General features: G+C 34.9%; 1 protein-coding gene across 1 annotated transcript; it reads left to right on the top strand.

The window, feature by feature from the left end:
• Window positions 1-21,370: 21,370 nt before the first annotated feature.
• LOC107488942 (uncharacterized) lies at window positions 21,371-22,214 on the top strand. The gene is made up of 3 exons (XM_016109729.3): window positions 21,371-21,511; window positions 21,601-21,705; window positions 21,818-22,214. Exons 1-3 carry the CDS (start codon window positions 21,473-21,475, stop codon window positions 22,169-22,171), a joined length of 498 nt encoding a protein of 165 aa, XP_015965215.2. The 5' UTR covers window positions 21,371-21,472; the 3' UTR covers window positions 22,172-22,214.
• The last annotated feature ends 2,679 nt before the right edge of the window (window positions 22,215-24,893 follow it).

Here is a 24,893-nt window from a genome sequence, read left to right as displayed (position 1 = left end):
ATATCATCTTTTACCATTTTCATTATCATTTCATAACTCCATTTTTACTTACAAATATATACATAAAATTTAAATAAATATAATCACCTTCTTTTTATACGGGTTGATTAATTTGCATTGGTTTAACGTAAGCTGAATATTGAATAAAAAGACCAAAAAAAAGAAAAGGAATGGATAGCTACCACATATTTTTTAATACTAAACTAAAAGTTTGACAAGACTCTAATTTGCTTTATGTTTGTGATTTGAAATGAGAAAACCTAAAAAAATACAATTTGGGACGAAGTTGAGAATCACACGCATTAGAATGGGTGAGCAATTTTGAATAATTATTAATCAATGATTAGGAAAGCATGATTGTGATTAACTATATGAGAAGGAAGAGGATTGAATGGCAAAAGAGGAGGAGAAAGAACAATTCAACAGCGCACACAGATATAGAATTCTGGATCTCCTGTATTGCTCGTTGATGAAAGTTGGGACAAAGTAAGATCCGGTGGCAGTGCCAATGAGAGAGTGGTGTTAATGGCCAAAAATTTATTGGGTGCTAGGTAGGGGTGGGGTTGGAATGTGTATTGATGATGGTGAAAGTAGTGGAGAAGATACAAGTAATTTTAAAAATTTGGGTAATTTGTTAATCAAGTCAACTTAAAATTTAATATTTGGATATTTTTGTAATACAGAATTTATAGATAAAATATTAATTTTATTTTTTTATGAATAATTTTGTCTGCTTTCTAAACTATCATAGATAAAAATAGTGGTTTTTATTTCTATAAAAAAAATTCTCAAAAAAAAAAATACTTATACTCCTAATGAATCTTAATGAAAATGCACTAACGTTCTCTTCTCCCTTTTATATATTTTAATTATATTTTTGAATAAAAGAATTACAATACGTTCCTATCAAATTTATAATTTGTTTTCACAAATTAACAATACGCCTCTAACAGTCAATACGTTCTTATGAATTAGACTCTTAAAAAATATTTCTCCCCTATACACCTTTGATGAATTTCTTATAGAAAAATATAAAAAAGTTTCTCCTAACAATTCATCCCTTACAAATTATTTGTGTCATAAAATGCTTCAGAAATTTATTAATTACTAAATCACTCAATATATAATTGATTCACTAACAGTAAAATAATATGTAAAAGAAGTATCCAACACCAAGATCCTTAAAAATAACGGCAATAGATGTTTCGCTCGTGACAAAGTGCAAAACTAACTCACAGAGTCATAATGTCACATGGCGCACCAAACCACGTGCACAAGTCAGAAATAAACCAACAAATCCAATTAGTACACACCTGACCAATAAATGTATGACATCATCTGTTACATCAGCGCATGGCTTCAACTCACGTCATCAAATTTCTGTTGTGTTTACGTCAGCTAACATACGTGATACGTCCCTACATGGTCTTTCACTTTGAATCGTTTTAAGTTTTTGACTTTTTTCATTTCAGAGTAAAATATCCTCAATTAGTCACTAAAATCTAAGTGAAGACGTCATCAGATACATCACTACGACAATACAAATTTGGATAATTATCTCGTCCGTGACTTTCTGTAAGAGGAAAAAGAAATAGTGTTTTAAGTTAATCTTTGCCAAAGTAATGAAAGTATACTATTTCGGAATGATGATAGTTTCCTCATCAATTAGTAAAATAAATAAATAAATTATAGTAAATAACACTTAAAAATTAGTCATTGACAACAATATTTTTCAAAATTTAATAAACAAAAATATTTTTAAAAAATTTAAAAATCATAACAATATTCTAATATTAAGTCTATCTTAGCTTTTTATTTATTTAGGTCTGGACACTTTTTCTTGTATTTTTAGATATTTTGATGTAATTTTTTATTTGTTAAGAATATTTTTTAGCAATTAAATTTTTTGAAGACATTTTTAATAGTTTACTCAAAAAATAACTCAATTCTTAATTCTTGTTAATTATATAAATTTCTTTGATTTCTCTCTTCTTTTTCATTGTAAGACAAATATTATAAAAACAGTTATTATGTTGGGTATGTATGTAGTAATTGTTATATTGTTTGTTGCACATATTGTGGGGGGCGTTGCCATTGAAACGGGCAATTTAATTAGGGATGGCAAAGCGGATCGATCCAACTTAATTTGTCTCGTTCTACTCAGGTTCGTTTCATAAATAGGGTAGACCGGTCTGATCTGTCAACTAAAACAGATTCAAAAATGTTAGTCCGTCCCGTTTTATGGCGGATTGGCGAGCCGGCGGGCTAGCCCGCTTGACTCTTTTTTTTTTAGAAAAATAAAATTTATTAAAATTAACTAAAAACTAATAATTAAAAAATCAAATACAAAAAATAGTCAAATTATCATATAATTTTATATTATTTTTTTAATTTTTAATTTCAATAAAATTATTCAAAATAATATTTGTCAATAGAATCATTTTTATTTTAGAAAATAAGTCACATAATTTGAGTATATATACGAAATTGTAAAATAAAATAAATAAATTTAATAACTAAAAAAGAAATGAAAACAAAAAATGAAAAAAAAGTGTTTAAAAATTTTATAATTATTAATTTCATAATAATAATCACTCTTTTATTTAATAAAAAAAGAAATATAAAATCTTCGGCCCCCGCCCCACTAATACCCGCCAATTAGGCGGTGCGAGTTTGACGGATTTTTTTAACTTGGCGGACTCCAAAACCTAGTCCGACCCGTCTTTTTTAGCGGGTTTAGCGGGTCGGCTCGACGGATTGAACCCGTTTTGCTACCTCTCATAAGAAATATGTTAGCCTAAAGGAAGATGGAAGATAGTAGCCTTATAAAAGTTTGTGATTTTTCGTTTTTTTTAATAGTAAACTACTAAAATATTTTTTCCGCGGGGATGGGGACGGGGGACCAAATTCCCCCGAGGCAGGCGCGGGGACCCGAGCGGGGATCCCCGCCCCATTCCCGCTAATCCCCGAAGTTCACACACACACATAACTCTTCTTCAATTCAGAAATTCTTAACACTGTCCATACTCCATCCAACCTCTCTGCAGCCACCCTCTCGCCGCTCTCCCTTCTCACCGCATCGTCACACCTCACCGTACCATGATCCTCACTGCGTCGTGCTCTCTATTTGCGGCGTTCCTTTCCGTAACTTTGTCGTCGTGTCCATTCTTCTCTCTGTTGCCGCGTGTCCCACCTTGTCCACTTCTCTATCCTCTCGCTCGCCGTTGCGTTCCCCCACTGCGTCATTTCGAAAGAAGTCACCATCTAATCGTTTAGATTTTTTGTATAAAATCTTGTTATTTTTGTATAAAATGAATACTAACATCCCTATTCATATGAAAATTAATAATTAGTTAGAATTATCAGATAGATGGGGAATGGGGTCCCTGCGGAGAATGGGGTCCTGTGGTCGAATGGGGATGGGGAGCAATATTCTCCCACGGCGGGGAACGGAAACGGAGACGGGAAGTAAATCTGGGGGCGGGGATGGGGAGCAGGGAGGCATCTCCCGTCCCCGCCCTGCTCCATTGACATCCCCCGTTCTGTCAAAACCTGCCAATTTAGCGGTACGAGTTTAGCGAATTTTTTAAATTTGACGGATTCCAAATCCTAAATCAACCTGCCTTTTTTAGTGGGCTTAGCTACCTAATCAATTTATTGTTGATGGCCTTCTTCATTTTTTTTTATATTTTCTTAATATTATAAAGGTCAGTAAATTAACAGATATTATAAATAAAAAAATAATTACGCAGTAGCAGTAAAACTTAATGATATCAATCCGTGTATATGCTAGTCATATATTCCGTTAAATAATTAAAGAAAACTTTCCAGAGTTAAATTTAGAACGCTTTTTCGGAAGTCATTATCAGCTATCTATGTTAACCAGTCGGCAGCCGCACTTCTTTGTTTTTTTCCTTTTTTTTCTCTTTTTCATGCAAAATTGCAAATGCTGTGGTTCCTTTAGAACTGATCGACCTCTTGATATATTTTTTCCGCCAAAGATACACCCAGAGATTAAAAAGAATAGTATTTTAATTTATTTTAGAAAAGAACTTTGGTTATTAATTGAGCAGTTGTCGGTACATCATTTTCTTATGATGGAGGTTTTCTTTCAGAGCAGTCTACATCATATTTATATAGTTCTAGATTTATCAGGAAAAAAGTATTTAGTACCTGCATACACAAATCATTTTGTGATTTACGAACCAATATGGCAATATTTTTCCTTTTTTTTGTTTTATTTTGTTTACAAGTAATTCATAATTTTTATTTAGTGACATATATGACTTATTTGCACTCTTACATTATTAACTAACTTTTTATCTACTGAATTAATAATGTCCGAGCTTTATATTTTGATATGTGTAGCATTAATTTTTCATGATTAATTAAATTCAAAATAATTTGACAAAAATCATATAAGCTTTTTTCCCTTTATTTAATATATATAAATTTTAACGGATTTATTTATTTCAAAAGCTAAAATCTTAATTAATACTTTATAAGTGAATCATAAATTTTAAATATTTTTCACTGTTCCATATACACTACCACAAAAATAGGATTTAGTGATACATGCATGAAGAAAGAATCATATAAAACGAGCCATGCAAATGAGAAATGTAAGAAATCTCCAGTAAAAAATTTATCTTAGTTTTTATTTATGGTCCACCTGTCATAAAAAGTAATTCTACATTAATTTTTGCATTATAAACAGTAAATAGAAACTCAAACTATTTTTCTCTTCTCCATTAAAAGGAACTAATTTTAGTTCCTGTTATAGTCCAACTTAATTAATTAATTAAAATAATTAAAATTATATTAATTACTATTTTTACAATAATATTATTTAAATTTATGAATTTAAAAATAATTTACTATTAAAAAATATTCATATTAAAAAATTTATAATATAATTAGTATTTTTAAATTTGTTACCATTGGATATTAAGAATTCCTCTAAAAAGGAACTTATTTTTCTCGAATTATGTGAAGGGACTCATCTTCTCTCCTCTCCTACATATAGAACTGCATCTTGTCAGAAAAAGTGGGTTGAGAACTCACCTATTGGAGTTGCTCTAATGTGCCCATCATAACAAAAAAGTAGTTAGAGAAAAGGAACACTTGGAACTTGATCAGGTTAGTCAGGCACCAAGGAGGAGTGGAAGAATGCGCATTACAATTACGCGTTTGGAAGACTATCATCACTAGGTTGTTGTGGTAGAATTTCTCCCTCTATTTTGCATTTTCTGTCACTCTCCTTTCTCTACTTCTCTTTTTCTTCTTCCTGACTCTTATAAATTCTTTTACTCGTCTTCTCAGGTTCTTAACCTCATGAAGAATAATTCAGTTCTCTATATGTTGTTCACTTGATTCTTTAATTTTTTGCTATTTAGTTTACTTTATTTCTATTCCTTGTATCTATTTTCAATTTTTTCACTTTACAACGCCAATTAACTCATCCCACTCTATCATATGTACCACATTTTCCGTTGATTAGTATACAAAGATTTACCTTCCATCAATTGGTGCTTTCATTTCACCATTACTATTGCTGATAATACACGCATGAAGAGTCTCGAAGCCGATTAAAAAATTTGTTCCACATACATGATTAAGGTTATGAATAAAGAAAATTGCGCTGAGCATGCTCGCGCAAACGAAGCTGCTAATGTGAAATATGATGTTATTCAATCATCCTTGACGCAGCTTTCTTCAGGATCGATCACGAAGTCATTCACCATCGTTGGAGCACACTCATGGTTCAAACTCGAGTTTTGACTTTTAGCCTTGTTCCGGGCTGAATCAGAGGGTAAATTTTGACTTACTAAAATTTAATGGCACATATGCTTTGGGGTGAATTTTCTCTATGGATCGGTACTTTGAATTTTTTAGAGTCTTGAGGATGAATAGATCGAAATTGTAGTAATTCATATGTCTGGACCAGCAATCCTATGGTTCCAAATGTCGCAACGCACAACTCAGTTTCGTTCATGGTTTCAGATAAAGCGCGTTATTGAGCTAAAATTCGGCCCTTTGTTGTTTGAATCACCAAGAGAGATATTGTTCAAGCTGCAATAAACAGCCTACGTGGATGAGTATTACTCTAAATTTGTGTCTTTGACAAATCACACTAACATAGATCCCTAGATTCCTTGTGGGATTATTGTTTTATTAGTGGATTGAGGCAAGACATTAGGAGGGAGGTAAAAGCTCAATGCCCTCCATCTTTGATGAGAGCTCTTACCTTAACATGACTATATGAAGACAAGTTTGTGTCTGTCCCAAGACACACGCCTTCTTTTTTTTATGCTAGCATAACAACTACAGCCAATTCTTCAGTGGCTCGTCCTTTAGTGTGCAGTGCCCTTCCATCACTGCTACCTAACCCATCCCCTCAAGCTCTCTCTGCTCCACCCAAGCCTCCGATTCATTGCTTAAGTCCTGCGGAGATGCAGAGTAGGCATTAAAAGGGCATTTGTTACTAGTGCACGACGAACGATTATCTCCCACACATCGATGTGCTAACCACTAGCTCATGTTACTACAATTGGAAGCAGAAGACGATGCCACTACTGAGCAGGTGGTACAAGACAATTCTCCTGCAGATGATACGAAGCAACTGCTTGAGCAATAGGTTCTGGAGCATCACCTGTCTTATAATGCTATGCATGGAACTAATGGTCCAGCAACTATTCGCATGACGGTAGCCATTAAGGGGTTAGAGATCCAGGTTCTGTTGGATGGTGCCTGTTTTGACAACTTTATGCAACCCAGAATTGTAAAGTTTCTCAATCTGCCAGTTGAACTAGCACCAGGTTTCAAGGTTATCGTGGGGAGTTTTGATGTCTTATGATGGAAGGATGCATTCTTTCTGTGGCAATGGATTTCAAAGAGTATAATGTCATTTTTCTGCATGTGTACGTTCTCAATGCAGCTGGTGGTGATAGGATCAACGTGGTTGAAGCTTTTCCGAGCCCATATTGTAGATTATGAAATAGGTTTTATCAAATTCTTACATGAGGGAAAGTTCATTATTTTGTTTGGTGATCATACTCCAGCTCCAATTCAGGCTCAGTATCATCACATAAGACGTTTGGCCCATACTAATGCTATTGCTAAGTGTTATACCTTGGAAGTTAAACAAACGAATATGGTAGTAAATACCAACTTTCAGTTGCCCGAGAGTATGCCACCTGATTTGGCCTCTTTTCTGTCTTCAGTTGCAGCTATTTTACCATCAAGGCTCCCACCACTGAAAATACATTATCACAACATTCTACTGGTACAAGGTGCTGCTCCCGTAAAGGCTAGACTATATCATTACCCTCATAGCTAAAAGGCTCAAATCGAATTAATGGTGCAAGACATGTTGAAAGAGGGGTTATCCAACCTAGCAAGAGTCCCTTCTCTTCACCCATTTTGCTAGTAAAGAAAAGGATGGATCATGACATTTTTGCACGAATTATCGAGCTCTAAACAATATTATGGTAAAAGACAGATTTCCTATACCAATAGTAAATGAATTATTAGATGAACTGTTTGGTGCTACTATTTTTTTCAAGTTGGATTTGCGCTCAGGCTATCATCAGATTCTTGTTAAACCAGAAGATCACCTTAAGATTGCATTTTGAACTTACCAAGGCTTGTACAAATGGTTTGTGATGCCATTTGGGTTGACAAATACTCTGCCACATTTCAAATCTTGATTAATGATATCTTTCACCCCTACTTAGGAAAGTTTGTTTTGGTTTTTTTATGACATTTTGGTATATAGTGTCACTTGGGAGAAATATTTATACCACTTGGGGATTGTTCTGTAGCTTCTGCTCCAAGAATCCTTATTTGCCAAAATTTTCAAGTGTTTGTTTGGGATCTCTGAACTTGGGTATTTGGGACACATTATTTCTAGAAATGGTGTTCATATGGAGTTGGATAAAATGTGTGTTATGCTTGATTGGCCAGTGTCTAATACTACCAAGCAACTTCGTGATTTTCTTGGCCTCAAGTTACTATAAAAGATTCATTCAAAGATATACTTTCCTGACAGCTACGTTAACTAATCTGCTAAAAAAAGATACAATTGAGTGGAATACAATAATGACTAAGGCATTTGATGCCCTAAAGTTGGTGATTTCATCCAAATCGATATTAGCCTTACCAAATTTTGCATTGCCATTTGAATTAGAAACAGATGTGTCTGGTGTGGGTATATGTGTTGTGCTATCTCAAGGCAAGCACCCTATTGCTTTTTTCTCTGAGAAGTTATTTCCAATGATGCAAAAGAAATCTGCTTATGTGACAGAATTTTATGCTATCAGTAAATTGTTGCAAAGGTTAAATATTACTTTTTTGGTAAGAAGTTTATAATTCGAACTGACCAGCGGAGCCTGAAATCCTTGCTTGAACAGGATTTACATACACCGGAACAACACCAATGGTTATACAAGCTGCTATGTTTTGATTTTGAGATCCATTATAAGCCAGGTCCTAAAAATATACCAACAGATGCTCTTTCATGTTGCTTCCTTGCTGCTTGGTCAACTCCTCGTTTGGAATGGCTGCAACTCCTTAAGAAGGATATTGAAAATTTATATATATATCCCCTATTTCAAGGCTCCTAGTTAAGTATCATTTTCTCTATTATTATATATATTACTATTCTTAGAGGTCGTAATACCTTACTATCTCAGTCTTATGACTTAAGCATAACATTAAGTATGGTAGGGTGTTACATTATGGTATCAGAGCCAGAACCCGGATCGATGTGCTAGCGAAGATGCTGAGCTCCCTTAGGGGGGTGGATTGTAAGGCCCACATCGGTTGGAGAGGGGAACGAAGCATGCCTTATAAGGGTGTGAATACCTCTCCCTAACATGATGCATTTTGACGGGTGAGTGTAGGAGACTTCGGCCATCATCCCTATTGTCAAAGGCAAAACCGTGAGACCTTGTGTGCCAAAGCGGACAATATCGTGCTAGCGGGTGGTTTGGACTGTTACAGATGGTAGTGTAGCTCTAATTCCTCGGAGGATAAGAAATATTCTTTCAAGAATGGCATTTTACTATGGCGTAGCCGTGTGGTTATCCCTCAGCGCAGTAGTCGAATCCAACTAATTCTCAAGAAATTTCATGATGGGCGTTAGGTGGTCATGCTGGCATTGCCAAAACTATTGAATGGATATGTTCTTCTTTCTATTGACCAATCCCAGCTCAGGTTTGGGAGGATATTGCAATGGATTTTATTGTGGCCTTACCCCTATCTAGAGGCTTTTTGATAGTTATCGTGATCATCAATTGTCTCACAAAGTTTTCACACTTTATTCCCCTCAAGCATGACTTTTCTAGCAAGACAGTTATAGAGGCATTTGTTAAAAATGTGGCAAAGATACATGATTTTCGCAAATCAATAGTCTCGGATAGGAACAAAGTATGTGCTAATGATTTCTGGTACCAGCTATTTAAATTACAGGGAACAAGTTTGGCGATGAGTTTAACATATCCACAATCGAACGGTTAGAGAAAAGTTTTAAATCGCACACTAGAGATGTACCTCCGCTGTTTTTGTTTGAGTACCCAAAGAGGTGGTTGGAGATGATTCCTTGGGCATAATTTTAGTACAACACTTTCTTTCATAACAGCATCAAGATGACACCATTTAAATCCTTGTTTGGAAGAGATCCTCCATCACTAGTGCATTACGAGTTTTCTGAGGATGATGAGCCATCCTTGCAAGAGATGCTGGTGCAGCGTGTTTGACTTTTGGATTCTCTAAAGCTGAATTTACATCAAACTCAGCAGTTCATGAAGCATGCTACTGATAAACTTCATAGATAAGAAGAATTTTATGAAGCGGAATTAGTTATGGTTAAACTACAACCTTACGGATAAAGTTCTATAGTATTGAGAAAGAATCACAAATTGGAAATGCATTACTTTGGGCCATTCCAAGTCAAGAAAAAATTGAACGAGGTTGCCTATAAGCTAGACTTACATCTAAAAGCTCGAATTCATGATGCCTTTCATATTTCAGCATTAAATAAGTTTTGTGGAGAACACGATACTCCCTACCTTACCTTATCACTACAAACAACTAAGGATGGCCACATTCTCTAGCCTTATGAAATACTTAGCAAAAGGATAGTGCTACGTGATGGCAAAAAAATACAAGAAGTTTTGGTGAAATGGGGCGCCACTTTTGCTGCTACAACAACATGAGAACATGCCGTGAGTTTCAACAAAGTCTCCCCATTCTTCAACCTTGAGGACAATGTTGTTTTTAATGAGGAGAATAATGATACGTACATGAAGAAGGAACCAGATATCACGAGTCAAGCAAATGTAACGTGCACATCACAACAAAAGGGAGTTAGTTAGAAGAAAGGAACACGTGGAGCTTGATCAAGCTAATCGGGCACTAAGGAGGAGTGAAAGAATGCATATTACAGATATACATTTGGAAGGCTATCATTACTAGGCTGTTATGGTATAATTTCTCTCTCTATTATGCATCTCCTGTCACTTTTCTTTCTCTTCTTCTCTTCTTTTTCTTCCTAACTCTTATGAATTCTTATATTCATCTTCTCAGGTTCTCAGCTCCATGAAGAATAATTTGGGTCTCTCTGTTATTCATAGAAAACCTATACTTGATACTTTAATTCTCTATTGTTTAGTCTACTCTATTTCTATTCTTTGCATCTATTTTCAATTTCTGCAATTTACAGTGTCAATTAACTCATCACATTCTATCATATGTACCACATTTTTCATTGATTAGTATACAAAGATTTACCTTCCATCATTTACCCATCGAATTTTAACTATGAACACTATATTGTGGTAAAAATAAATGAGTGTGTCTTGTATTTATCCCGAAATATTGTCACAGTAGCTAAAATTTGATATTTTAACCGTTAGCCTTTGAATTCGAAGTTTATACTTCTCGTTTTAGTAAAATTATTTTCCTCTTCTCTCAAAAATAAAATTGAAACTCTAACCTATCTCTTTAGTATCAGAAGACCTTCTCCTTTTTTCCTTTCACCTTTCTCTCTACTTGCTTGCCCTTTCAGTGATGAATTGCTTCTCTAACCCTTCTCTAACCCTATCTCCTATGTATACTATGGCCGTCCTGCCTTGAATAAATTTATTATTATTTTTTAATTAAATTTGTTAATCTATACTATTATTTATTTTTTAAATATTTTGACATTAACACAAATTTATGAAATTAAATCCAAAAAATTAAAATAAATGAATCTAAATAAAACAAAATTATAAAGATAAAGATAATATTCTAATATTTGAGGTAATTATAAAGATAAAATTTATCTAGCCAAAATAATATAATTTAGATAGATAATAAAAAATTTAGTAATTTTTAAGTAGAAAAAGGTATGTTTCAGTGAATCTTTTACTAAAAATAAATTGTTTTATCATTTGTTGAATTTAAAAGAAATGAAGATAAGTTTAAAAAAAAGTTAGTCTTTATTTATATGATTTAGTACTCATTACGTATCTTTGTGAGTACTGTCCCTAACTTATAATTTGATCTCACTTTTAATAATAAACATAAATCGAGAACTCATTATATGCATACTTATCTTCTTAAAAATTATATTGTGAAATTATAAATTAAATTTTTATATTTATACTATTATTTAATTGTTATGTACCATTATGATTTGTTTTACAATTATTTTTTTAGATAAATATTAATTTTACCATTTGTTTTCATATATTATTATGTAAAGATAAATTAAATTTGTCTTATACAATATCAATTGGTTAACATCTAATACTAATTATTTACTATACTACTTATATTTTAATGAATCAACTCTTCATTTATAATATCTTTTATTTTATTAGGTTACATTTTTTATGTCAAAAAATTTAAAATAGCCACACCAAAAAGAAAAAAAAGAAGGGAGTAAGAAGGCGCAGAATGATTCCTCTGAATATTCGTCTCAAACTCCTTTTAAGGCACTGGAAACTTTACATGCTGTGAATGCGATCTCAATACCGTCTTTGCCATGATGTTTACCACTGTGTTTGCATCTCGCAGGATCAAGCGAAAATCAACGCCCCATTTCCAATTCATGATATCTCTGACTTTAAGCGTGCATTTGGTTGGTGTCCCTGGACATTAAAGACATGGACACGATGACACATGTCCACCATTTGTTTGTTGAAACACATATTTTTTATGTACACGGTGAGACACAAGTATACACAAAATACATGTTTTTAGTGTCTCTCCTTTAAGTTGAGACATTGAGACACAACTTATAAGATACAAAATTTTACATTTTTATCCTTTCTTTTTTTGAAATTCCAACTATGTCCCTAATTAATCTAACCCTAATACCCCTTTTCCCTTCTTATTATCTTCTCTATTCTGTATTTCTAACAGCAGAATCCTTTCAACCTCCACGTCCCTTCCTCCATCCTCCCTCTTCCATGGCTGTGTCCCTCCTCCACACCATCGCCATAGCCATTGCCTTTCCTCTCTTTCTCATCTCCTTCTCTCTTTCTCTTTTCGCATTGCCACATCCATCACTCTGCTTCTCCCTCCATTGTTGTATCCCTCCATACCGTTGCTGCAGTCGCCACCACTGACGCCGCTTCTTTCTTCTTCCTTTTCATCTCTCTTTCTCTCTTCCCCTAGTCGCACCCATCACCACCATTGGTCATCATCTTTGGTCAGATTTATTTGTCTACACTCATCAGGCATTACTTAGATCTATTTGTCTCCACTATTACTTGAATCAATTTCATTAAAAAAGGCAAAAAAAAAACCAAAAAAGTCTAAAATAGTGGTCGACCATTCTTGATATCTGTCTGTCTCACCTTCGTTCTCTTTTTTATTTATTTCAACATGTTTCAGTTTATTTTTATGAAAAATTTGAATTGCTGAGCTGATGAATAAATGAAAGTTGAAGATAGTATTTTGTGATAAAGTTAAAAAATTGCAGGTGGCGGCGGTGGTGGTAGAAAGTTATGGTGACGGCAGCGTTAGTGTTAGTGGTAGATGATGGTATAGAACTAATAAGGATAAAATGGACCATTGGATTAAATTTTTGTGTCTTGTACACTGTTGCCAAGCACGTTAAAAAATTTATGTCTATCTGTGTCTATGTCTTTTGGTATAGTTGTCTTTGTGTCCATCTATTCTGAAGACAGTAACCAAACAGACTCTAAGCACCAAAGGATCTACACATCCGGCATTATCATGAGAATTGTTAACAAGAATGAAAGTCTCTAGACAATCCGTTTTGCAAATTACATCTCTTTACCCCAAATCGCAGGCTAAAAAAATCCCCTCTAAATAGCAAACAACTCTCCTTGAAGAATATTGCAGCTCTCTATTGTCCCCAAATAGCCTCATTGCCAATTTTCATTACAGGCTCTATTAACACAGGCAAAACCAAACCGATCTCCAGAACCAGAGTAACTAGCATCACAATTGATCTTAAAAGTACCTATCGAAGGAGGAATCCAAAAGCAACTAATCATAAAAGGAATAGAGATTTGTTGCAATTCAAAGACATTCCAAAGCTTTTTCTCGAAGGCTAAAGCCATACAAGCCACTTTAAAAGGAGGCCAAGGTTCATGATGGTTAAAAATCTCATTGTTCCTAGCTCTTTGCTATGGGACAAGAACCAATTCTTCAAACTAGAGGATGACTTGAAATCTTTAGAGTCTTCCAAACAAATTGAGCTTTCGAACAATCCCGAATACAGTAGAAAACTATTTTCTGGAAAGTCAAGCAACTGGGATAACTATCTGTAGGTGAAAGGCTTCTTCTGAGACAAAAAAATAGTAGTGGCCAATGCCTCTCGCAGATAAAGCTAAGCCAAGAATTTGATCTTTTTCGGAACAAGCTGACGCCAAAGCCAAAGCCAGTTTCCTCTCTCCTCCTATCCAAAAATCTTCTTGCAGAGCCATAAGTAGCCATTATGGGCATCATAAATCTTAGCCACCCTACCAGACCAAGTTCATCCTACCACTGAATTTGCTTGCACATCTAGGTTGTAGGAGAGAATGCTTTCATGCAAAACCTGGTGAAGAGGAGAATAGACCTACTCAAGGTATCACTCTCCAACCAACCATAGATCAAAATGCGAAGATCCGAATCAGAAATGTTAATATAATCCATCTTATTACATAGCTACCCCTTTTTCTTCCATTTAGAGAACCAAAAATTCTGGTCCAAATCTCTAATACACCAATTAAAACCATCCTTCAAAATATCTCAAATTTTACATAGACTCCTCTAAACATAAGATTTGTAATCCGTAGAATGGCTAAAAGCGTCACCCAGAGAAAACGGTATTTAGGTGCTAACTGTTGAACCCAAAGCTTGTAGGGATGATGAAAGAGTTACCAAATTAACTTCCCAAGAAGAGCAACATTAGCACAAAACTTCTTTGGAGTGACCTACACCTTCCAGCTAACAAGATTTAACCCCTAACCATTGGCTTGACCTTTTCAGAGAAAATTCCTCATCATAGATGCTATAGAATTTGTTATCTCTTTGAGAAAGAGAAAGACTTGCATGCGGTAAGTAGGAATAGCCGCCACAACCGAATTGATCAAATAGAGCCTTCCTACCCTATTGAGTAAACGCCATTTCTAATTGGCTAGCTGTCCTCGTATCTCATTCAAAACCTCATTAAAAGATGCTCGGATCACCCAAGAAGACTAAGAGTAATCCCGAGGTATTTGTCCAAATGCTGGATGAAATGAATGGAGGACACCCCACTAAAGATTTCTTTTCTAGTCGCTGAAACATTATGGGAACACAACGCTTTAGACTTATCCACATTAATTTTTATCCTAGAAGCTTTACAGAAACTCTCCAATGCTGCCATTATATTTTGAACTTGTCGTTTCAATGCTTTATAGAAGAGAAGCAAATCATCGGTGAACATTAAATGAAAAATTCTCGAATCCCCTCTAGAAATAGCAACCGACTTCCACCTCCCTATAACAACTTGATAGTTAATCAAGTAGGACAATCTCTCCATACACAACACGAAAAGATATGATGACATAAAATCTCCTTGCCAAAGACCCTGTCTAGGAGTAAAAATGTCCAATCTATTGCCATTCCAGAAAATTAACAAAGATGATAAAGTGACACAGCTCATAATCAGGTTGACTATAGGAATAGAAAAATTGAAATTCATGAGAGTCTGCTTTAAAAACTTCCAATCAACACTGTCATACGTTTTCTCTAAATCAATCTTAAACACCAGAATTTCTTTCTTCAAATTAGGTTAATTTTGTTTTACATGATTCTTGATTTCACTGTTTGATAATTTTAAACACCATGTTTGAATTTTTAAGATTTGAAATTTTAAAGTGTGCTTGAATATTAATTAATTCTTTTGGCGGTAAGTTAAATTAAACACCATAAACCCTGAAAAAACTACAACATAACTGTCGAATACTTCATTTATATTTTCATAACTGCTCAACACTTCACTCACATCTTTGGAATCTTCATTACTGTAATACCTAAATGCACTTTCTTTAAGCACACTACTAAAATTTGTTTTTCTTTCTCATTTTGGTTTTATAGTTTATTTAGCGGGTATTTATTTCCTTATAAAAAATGTAAGAGTTTAAGAGCACTTCTAGAAAAATTATGACAAGTATATAATATCGAAAATAATAAAAACTTTGCAAAAGATTTGGATGAAATAAGGATCAACCAAGATGATAATGGACCTTTGGATACAAAGATGACGAATGATTATGATAGGGTGATACTGCAAGGAAAGATCACAATGACTTTTTAGTTGTGAATTTCAAAGATACAGGTAATCTAGATTTTTTATATTATTTTGTGAATTTATTTATTTAGTTTATTTTTTTTAATGTTGTATTTAGTTGTAGACATTTCTATCGAAAAAATCTCTAATAAAAAAATGACAACAATTTAAATTTGACATTTAAAAAAGATGAAAAAGTCATAATGAAACTTAATGGCCAGTGAAAAAAACCACAAAGAAACAGTGGAATTACATTGAAGTAAGAATATATTCTTTAGATATTTTAATTTTTTCATATTAAATTGGTCATTTATAGTAGTTTTAAGTTGTTAGTACGCTATTTGTTTGTGGTACCGTCTAACTAGATATGTTTGTTTCCTCCTATGTTTATATACACTAATCTATTTTTTTTTATAGGAACAAATATTAGAACATTTGCCTGAACATCAAGAACGAGTTGCAGTCGAATGAGTTCTTTTCAAAACGTTGACTCATCCGAATAATGCAATTAAAAAGGTCTTTAGTGCTGAGAATGTAAGTGTGTGTGTGGTTTTAGTAATGATGTATATATATTCGTAGGATTTGACAAGTCTAAACATGTTTTTGAGTTTGCAACTGGTGAAGTTTCCAACTGATGAAGTACCTACTCTGTCCATTGACATGCTGCACACTTAGTTGGTGCATTCACTGCAACATTTTGGGTCTATGGTCACGGTTTTTTTGGTCACGGTAAAAAACCGTGACCATAGACCCTCTATGGTCACGGTTTTTTAGGGTGACCAAAAAAAAAAGCTATGGTCACGGTTTTGGTGGAAAGGGTGACCATAGAGTACCTATGGTCATGGTTTTTTAAAAAAGGGTGGCCTAAAAGGGTCTATGGTCACGGTTTTGAGGGGTGACCTAAAGGGGTCTATGGTCACGGTTTTTTATAGTAACCAAAAAGGGTTTATGGTCACGGTTTTTCAAAAAAGGGTGACCTAAAAGGGTCTATGGTCACGGTTTTAGGGGGTGACCTAAAGGGGTCTATGGTCACCGTTTTTGGGGGTGGCCTAAAAGGGTCTATGGTCACGGTTTTGGGGGTGACCTAAAAGGGTCTATGGTCACGGTTTTTTACAGTGACCAAAAAGGGGCTATGGTCACGGTTTTTCAAAAAAGGGTGACCTAAAAGGGTCTATGGTCACGTTTTTGGGGGTGACCTAAAGGGGGCTATGGTCACGGTATTGGGGGTGGCCTAAAAGGGTCTATGGTCACGGTTTTGGGGGTGACCTAAAGGTGTCTATGGTCATGGTTTTTTACAGTGACCAAAAAGGGTCTATGGTCACGGTTTTTCAAAAAAGGGTGACCTAAAAGAGTCTATGGTCACGGTTTTGGGGGGTGACCTAAAGGGGCATATGGTCACGGTTTTGGGGGGTGGTCTAAAAGGGTCTATGGTCACGGTTTTGGGGGTGACCTAAAGGTGTCTATGGTCACGGTTTTTTACAGTGACCAAAAAGGGTCTATGGTCACGGTTTTTCAGAAGGGTGACCTAAAAGGCTCTATGGTCACGGTTTTTGAGGGTGACCTAAAGGGGTCTATGGTCACGGTTTTTGAGGGTGACCTAAAGGGGTCTATGGTCACGGTTTTTTACAGTGACCAAAAAGAGTATATGGTTTCGGTTTTTCGGAAAGGTGGCCTAAAATGGTCTATGATCACGGTTTTGGGTGGTGACTTAAAATGGTCTATGATCATAGTTTTAGGGGGTGACTTAAAGGGGTCTACAGTTACAATTTTAATCATTTGAGTTTTAATTAATTAAGATTTTTCTATATTTCTTATTAATTTAAATATTTTTTCTTTTTAAAAAATTTAATAATTATTGAAATACATGAGAACCAAATTGAAGGAAATTGAAAACCCCCGCGGCCCTCTTCTTTCTTCCCCCAATTCATAAAACTGTGACTGATGGAAATCGAAACTTGAAAACCCTAGCCCCATGTTGCCGTCACCGTCCCAAGCTCTTCAGCGCCACCGCCGTCCCAAACTCCGCGGCGCCGTCGCTTCTTCCTCTTCCCTTATTGGCAGCATTGTATGCTCAGGCACAACCTTGATGTAATGCATATCGAAAAAACATAGTCGACAGTATAATTGGTACCTTATTGGATATTCCTGGAAAGACAAAGGATCATGCAAAGGCTCGTTATGATCTTAAGGAGATGGGCATTCGAAAGAATCTTCACCCAATAAATACGAAGGATGGCAAAAGAACTAAACTTGCTAAAGCATGCTTCTCCGTGACCAAAGGCGAGAAATCTATTTTTTGCGGTGTCTTGAAGAAAACAAAATTGCCTGATGAAAGTGCTTCAAACATTTCTCATTGTGTACAACAAGAAGAGAGAAAGCTTTACGGTTACAAGACTCATGATGCTCAATTCATGTTGTATTACCTGTTGCAAATACCAATCAAGAGCATTCTTCCAGATCATGTTGCTGTTCCTCTAGTTCGCTTATGTTCCTTTTTTCGTCGGCTATGTCAAAAGAAAATCTCTTTAGAAGAGATTAATGGTTTAGAGTCAAAGATTGTAGAGACTTTGTGCCAGTTGGAGAGGATTTTTCCCCCTACCTTTTTTGATATAATGGTTCATTTGCCTATTCATTTAGCTAATGAATTAAGGTTAGGTGGTCCCGTCCAGTTCCGATGGATGTATCCGATTGAGAGATACATGTGCACACTAAAAGGGTATGTACGTAATAGAAGTCGTCCAGAAGGATCAATTGCGGAGGGTTATTTGACTGAAGAGTGTTTAACTTTTTGTTCAAGATATTTGCATGAGGGAGTGAAAACAAGATTCAATATAGTATCTCGGAATAATGATGAAGGCACTTCAACCAAAGAGCCTGATTCAAACTTGTTCACAAATAAGGAAAGTCCATTGGGTGGAAAAAAAGGGCAACTAATTATTTTGGACGAGAAGTTACTCCTTCAAGCTAATGCATATGTATTGAACAATTGCATTAACGTGGAGCCTTACATGAGGTAAATTTTGCACTTCTCATTAGTTCTGTTCCTTAGACTAATTTTGGTAGTATTACATAATAATATACATCCCTTGTGGAGAACATGGTGAGTAACAAAAGCAAGACAAGCGGAAGTGAAAGTGGAACGTTGTTAAAGATCAGAATGAAGACTTTATAGACTGGTTTACAGGACGTGCCATGAAGGATGATGTTCCCAGTTGGATACGACAGTTGTCTAAGGATCCAAATAAAGTTGCAAAATCATTTTCTGCTTATGTTGTCAATGGATACAATTTCATACTAAGCGGCGAGAAGTGATGCGAAAAACACAAAACAGTAGTGTCACTGTGGTAGCTGAAACTACAAGCTTTGCAAGTGTTAAGGACAAAAAACCAATCAAGTCCAATATAAGATATTATGGTAGAATCATGGATATTATCGAGTTAGACTATTATAGCCAATTTAAAGTTGTGTTATTCAAGTGTGAGTGATTTATTGCTGAGGAAGATGATTATGGTCTGACATACGTTCATTTCAACAAAAGATGTTACCAAGACGAACCATTTGTGTTGGCAAGTCAAGCACACCAGTGCTTTTATGTGAAAGATCCATATATTCCCCAAAAGCATTATGTGATGAAAACGGTTCCAAGAGACTTGTTTAACATTGGGGTCCAATTACAGTTTGACCCTAACATAAGAGAGCCACATGAATCGACGAATAGTCCGATACCCTTGAGTGATATTGGCGAGGTAGACTTGGTTAGACAGGGTGTGCGACCCACTATTGTTGATGTGACACCGAACAAGATCAAACCTAACCACAAAGAAATAGAGTCTGATGATTTTGACAGTGAAGCTGAAATTGAGGTTGTACAAAAATTGTCTATGATGCTTTATTTGTTCATGATGCTTTATATGTGGCTGCCATATGATTTATTTGTACAAAAATTGATATGACAGTAGTGGTCCATAGCCCTCTTAAAATATGTGGCTGCCATATAATTTATTTGTCCATCAAGCTTTATTTGTTCATGCTTTATTTGTTCATGAAATCTCAATGTTTGTTTACTTTATTATGTGGCTGCCGTATGATAATGCATATGCCCATTTCTTTATTAGTTTTGATGCTTTATTTTTCTCTCTTCATGCAATTTAATTATGTTTATGCTTTATTTGACATTTTTTTAATACAGGATGAACAATGAAGGAAATCCCAAAAGAAAAAGGTTAAGGACCCTATCACAAATAGAGTCACAAAGAAGTCCCTTGAAGATGAGGAGTCCAGTAAAAATTCAGGAAAAATACAATTCCCAAGTGCTTATGCATTGCTAAAACAATTTCAAATCAAAAGGGAGCATGTTTTAGCTGCATGTGGGGATAGTAGTAAACATGAGACAATGAAAAAGGGCAAGATGCTGAAAAAGAAGCTGACAAGAGTTGACGATGAAGGTCAAAGCAAAATGGCAACCAAGAAGATAACAAACATGAAAGACCGTGAGGATCAAATCAATATGCCAACAAAGAACTGCAATGAAGAAAATCATCTAGTCAAGATGAAAGCCAATGACTTTGAGGGTCAAAGTGGGAAGAAGCCATCTAGGAAGAAGGTGCCAATGAAGAAATCAAAGGTGGAAGATGATAAAACCAAGATGAATACCAATGACGCTGATGGTCAAAGCAAGAAGCCAACCAATAAGATGCTGACGAAGAAATCAAATAAAGAAGATGCCAACGAAGAAGAACATAAGATTGAGTCTCTTATCCCAGCTATGACTTTAGATGAATTCTTCGAAAAATATGGGATATCGTTGGATGAAAATGATGAAGAATATGAATATGATTATGATGATCACAATCCAAGTGTTGGTGATAGTAGTGACAGTCAACTCGGTAATGCCTTTATCCTTTTTTTTTCAATAGCAAATAGTGAAAGACATCAACCTAACTCTTGTATTTAGTTGATTACTCTTTTATTTACTTTATTAGTATTCTTGTTAATATTCTCTAGTAATGACATTGGAAATAGGTACCAAAAAGAAAAAAGTTCGTGGTCCCACCCAACTCAAGCATATTCATGCTATGGAGACACAGATAGAGTTAACATGGTGCAACGGCAGACCTATAGGCCCAACAAAGACACAGGTTCAATTGTTTAGTCGATTTTTAGGTACACTTAAAAGAAACTCTAATTTGGTAACGTTATTATATACTAGTTGGCAAGCTGTGTCAAGTGAGACTAAAACTTCAATGTTGGATTATGCAAAGGTAACTAGACCATTCTCCTTTTTAAATTGTTTACAATTAGGCTTAGCATTGTATGGTAAAATAACATAATTCACTGTTTATTCATAGTTTAAATATAAAATTCCAAGTGATGCTGAGCCTTGGGTGATAGATACCATTGGAGAGTCATGGAAGCAATTTAAGAAACACATAAAAAATATCACTATACACCGTACAGCTCATTCAGAGAGATGATGAAAAATCGTCCGATTACTGTACCTGAACTATATTTTAGAAAATTAGTTCACTTTTGGAGTCTTGATATCATCAAAGTAAGTTATTTTCACAACTTTCTTGGCTTTATTAATGGTATCGTGTATTTAACTAACTTTATGTATTTTTACATTACAACAATATGTAGGTTATTTCTGAAAAAAATCGTGAAAATAGATCCAAACAAAAATGGAATCATCGAATGGGTCCAGTTAGTTTTGAATTAGTACGAGCTGAATTGGTATTATATTTGTGCTTTGCATTTAAGTATCTTTGCATCTTTCATGTCATCTGTGTTGACTTTGAGTAATCTTGATGGTTTCTTTGTAGCGTGCAAAAAAAGAGGGCAATGAAGATCCATCACAGTCTGAGATGTTTGTTGTAACTCATACTAACAAGAAAGGAGAGACTGATTCGGGAACACAAGAGACGATTGTGAGTTGTTTAGTTTCGTAGAAATGTACACTAAAAGAAATGTGTAAATCATTTTTTATATTTTCAGCATATGCGCACATGAACTTATTTCAATTTTCCTTCTGTGTAATAGGATCATCTTCAAAATTTGAAGCAAGCTGGATACAGTGATGATGAAGCGCTTCAAACAGTTTTTGGAAAGGAGAGACATGGTAGAGTTCGTTTCTATGGTCGATCAGTCACAAAATCCTCTCTTAAAAAGGATAAGCAAATCCGACAAATGCAACAACAACATGCTGAAGTGGTTTCAACTATGGAGAAAAATCAAAATAACTTAACTTCCAAGTTAGATGGTTTAACGAGCTTGATCAAAACGGTGTTGCAACAAGTTAATCCTGGTATGAGTGCGGAACAAGTGCAAGTAATGATAGAAGCTGCCCAACAATCTCCACCTGATGCAAGTAGTGCACCAAATGATGCGAGGTGAAGCATTCCTCCTTCACTGGGATCGAACCATGTGTCAAAAGATATGGAAGTAAGTACTGTCAAAATTAGTAGTTAAATTAATAGTGGCTGATTGCTGTTGATGTTAATTTTATTGTTGATTTTATTGGCTAATTGGCTCCATGAGTACGTATTGAATAGAAGGGTAAGAAACTAATTACGAACTAAGATACATAACCTACCATTGTTTCTCTTCAGAAGGTATAGAAAAATAGATAAAGCAATAATAATACATGAAGGTGAGGGGGTAGCAATCGGCATTTAATTAGTACTCAGTAATATATAGCAATCAGCATCATTATTATTTTAAAATTTACTTTGTCTATTGATTTCACACTCAATCTGGTTTTTCTGTTTCGCTGGTATTGATTAATTGATTCGTTTGATGGGTTGGAAGCTAATAATAGTATTTCGGTATTACCTTGTTTTTTAAGCTTCTATTTTGGTTGTGGTTGTTTCTTTGTGCTGGATTTTTTTCAATTTTAAGCGACTTCAACAGGGGACTTGAAGTTCCACTCAAAGATAGATTAAAAACATATAGACATTACCAAATGGATCAAAACCACATGCAAATGCTCCTTGTTATTTAGTGGTTGAAATTTTCATATTGATTGACTTACTTAACTTGTGCTCCATATTCATTACTCAACTGCACTGCATGCATCATCAAAAACATTTGTTGTTCTGTTCTAACTTCTTTATTTCTTTTGCTAGCAAGAGGACATGATGTGAAGAAAATATGTTCTATACAAATATAAGATAGGATAGGTCTTATAATGATTTTGGTTATCTAAATGTATTATTTTGATGTGTTCTTTACATTTTGATAAGAGACTTTATCTGATAATACATGTAATGGATAAATTACACCCTATTTTGATTAGTGTTGTAATGGATATCTACTTTTTAATGAAACTTTTATGATTTACATTTATTGAATTCTCATTCTTAGATTTATTTTGTGACTATCATCATTTTGGAATGTGATTATGCTTTAAAAAAATTCATACGAAAAAACAGGTTACCATAGATAAGTTATGGCCATGGTTTTAAGGAGGAGTGACCATAGATAAGCTAAGGCCACGGTGAAAACAATGACTATAGATAAGGTTATGGTCACGGTTTTAAGGTGGGGTGACCATAGATGCTATGGTCACGGCAAAAAACCGTGACCATAGATAAGGCTATGGTCACGGTTTAAGGAGGGGTGACTATAGGGGCTATGGTCACGGCTAAAACTGTGACCGTAGATAAGGCTATGGTCACAGTTTTTAGGTAGGGTGACCATAGAGGCTATGGTCACGGCCAAAACCGTGACCATAGATAAGGCTATGGTCACGGTTTTGGGAAGGAGTGACCATAGAGGCTATGGTCACGGTCAAAACCGTGACCATAGATATGGCTACGGTCACGGTTTTAGGTGGAGTGACCATAGAGGCTATGGTCACGGTCATAGATATGGCTATGGTCACAGTTTTTGGTGGAGTAACCATAGAGGCTATGGTCACGGCCAAAACTGTGACCATAGATAAGGCTATGGTCACGGTTTTGGGAAGGGGTGACCATAGAGGCTATTGTCACGGTCAAAATCGTAACCATAGATATGGCTATGGTCACGGTTTTGGGTGGAGTGACCATAGAGGCTATGATCACGGCCAAAACCGTGACCATAGCCTTATCTATGGTCACGGTTTTAGGAAGGGGTGACTATAGAGGCTATGGTCACGGCCAAAACCGTGACCATAGATAGGCTATGCTCACGGTTTTATTGCGTGACCATAGATTAACCTATGGTTACGGTAAAAAAACGTGGCCTAAAGTGCCCGAATTTGAACATTACAACCGTGACCATAAAAACCGTGACCATAGATAAAAAAACCGTGACCATAGACCTATGGCCACGAGAGAATAGGCCACGGCGGAAAAACCGTGACCATAGGTCAAAAACCGTGACCATAGACCTATGGTCACCCTTTTCACTAGCTATGGTCACGGTTTTTCACCGTGACCATAGACCTTTTTTTTTTGTAGTGATTTGATAAGTATTAATTGAAAATTAGGTATATTTATTTTAGAACACCTTAGAATTTCTTTTATTTCTTATAGGTATATTATTTTTTTAATTACTCTGTTGGTCCCTATAGTTTCGCGAAATTTTCAATTAGATCTCTATATTTTTTTCCTTTTAATTGAGTCATTACACCAAATTTTTTTTAATTGGGTCCCTATACTTTTTTTCCTTTTATTTAGGTCCCTATACCAATTCTTTTTTTATTTGAATCCCTATAAAATTAAGCCAATTACTACTAAGAAGGACTTTATTAAAAAAAAATAGTGTAGGGACTCAATTAAAAAGAAAAAAAAGTATAGGGACCTAGCTAATTGAAAAGTTCACGAAACTATAGGGACCAACAAAGTAATTAAACCTTATTTTATCTATATAAATAATATACTTTTATTATTATGTCTTTCTTTTTCAGTACAANAAAAAATGTAATTAATTAATATATTCATTGTGTTTAAAAGTGTGGTTAATAGTCCTAAAACTATGACAAACTGAGAATATAATTCCTTTATTAGTCACAAATGTTTTCATGCCAATGTATAATTGCTTCAGTTTTATGAATTTTAGCCACAATTTTTTTATAGCTAGATTTCTTATTTCTTGAAGTGATATTAGCTAAATATTATTTAATTTAAACGTG

Source organism: Arachis duranensis, chromosome 5, assembly GCF_000817695.3.
Source record: "Arachis duranensis cultivar V14167 chromosome 5, aradu.V14167.gnm2.J7QH, whole genome shotgun sequence".
NCBI lineage: Eukaryota > Viridiplantae > Streptophyta > Magnoliopsida > Fabales > Fabaceae > Arachis > Arachis duranensis.
The sequence above is the reverse complement of the archived record's forward strand: the minus strand, read 5'-3'. Positions and strand labels throughout refer to the sequence as shown.

What these genes read in the sequence shown, in the direction of transcription:
- LOC107488942 (XM_016109729.3), top strand. Translation starts at nt 21,473, where the DNA reads ATGGGTCCAGTTAGTTTTGAATTAGTACGAGCTGAATTG. An exon ending in AATTAGTACGAGCTGAATTG is followed by an intron (nt 21,512 to 21,600) that starts GTATTATATTTG and finishes GTTTCTTTGTAG; the next exon opens with CGTGCAAAAAAAGAGGGCAA. An exon ending in CGGGAACACAAGAGACGATT is followed by an intron (nt 21,706 to 21,817) that starts GTGAGTTGTTTA and finishes TCTGTGTAATAG; the next exon opens with GATCATCTTCAAAATTTGAA.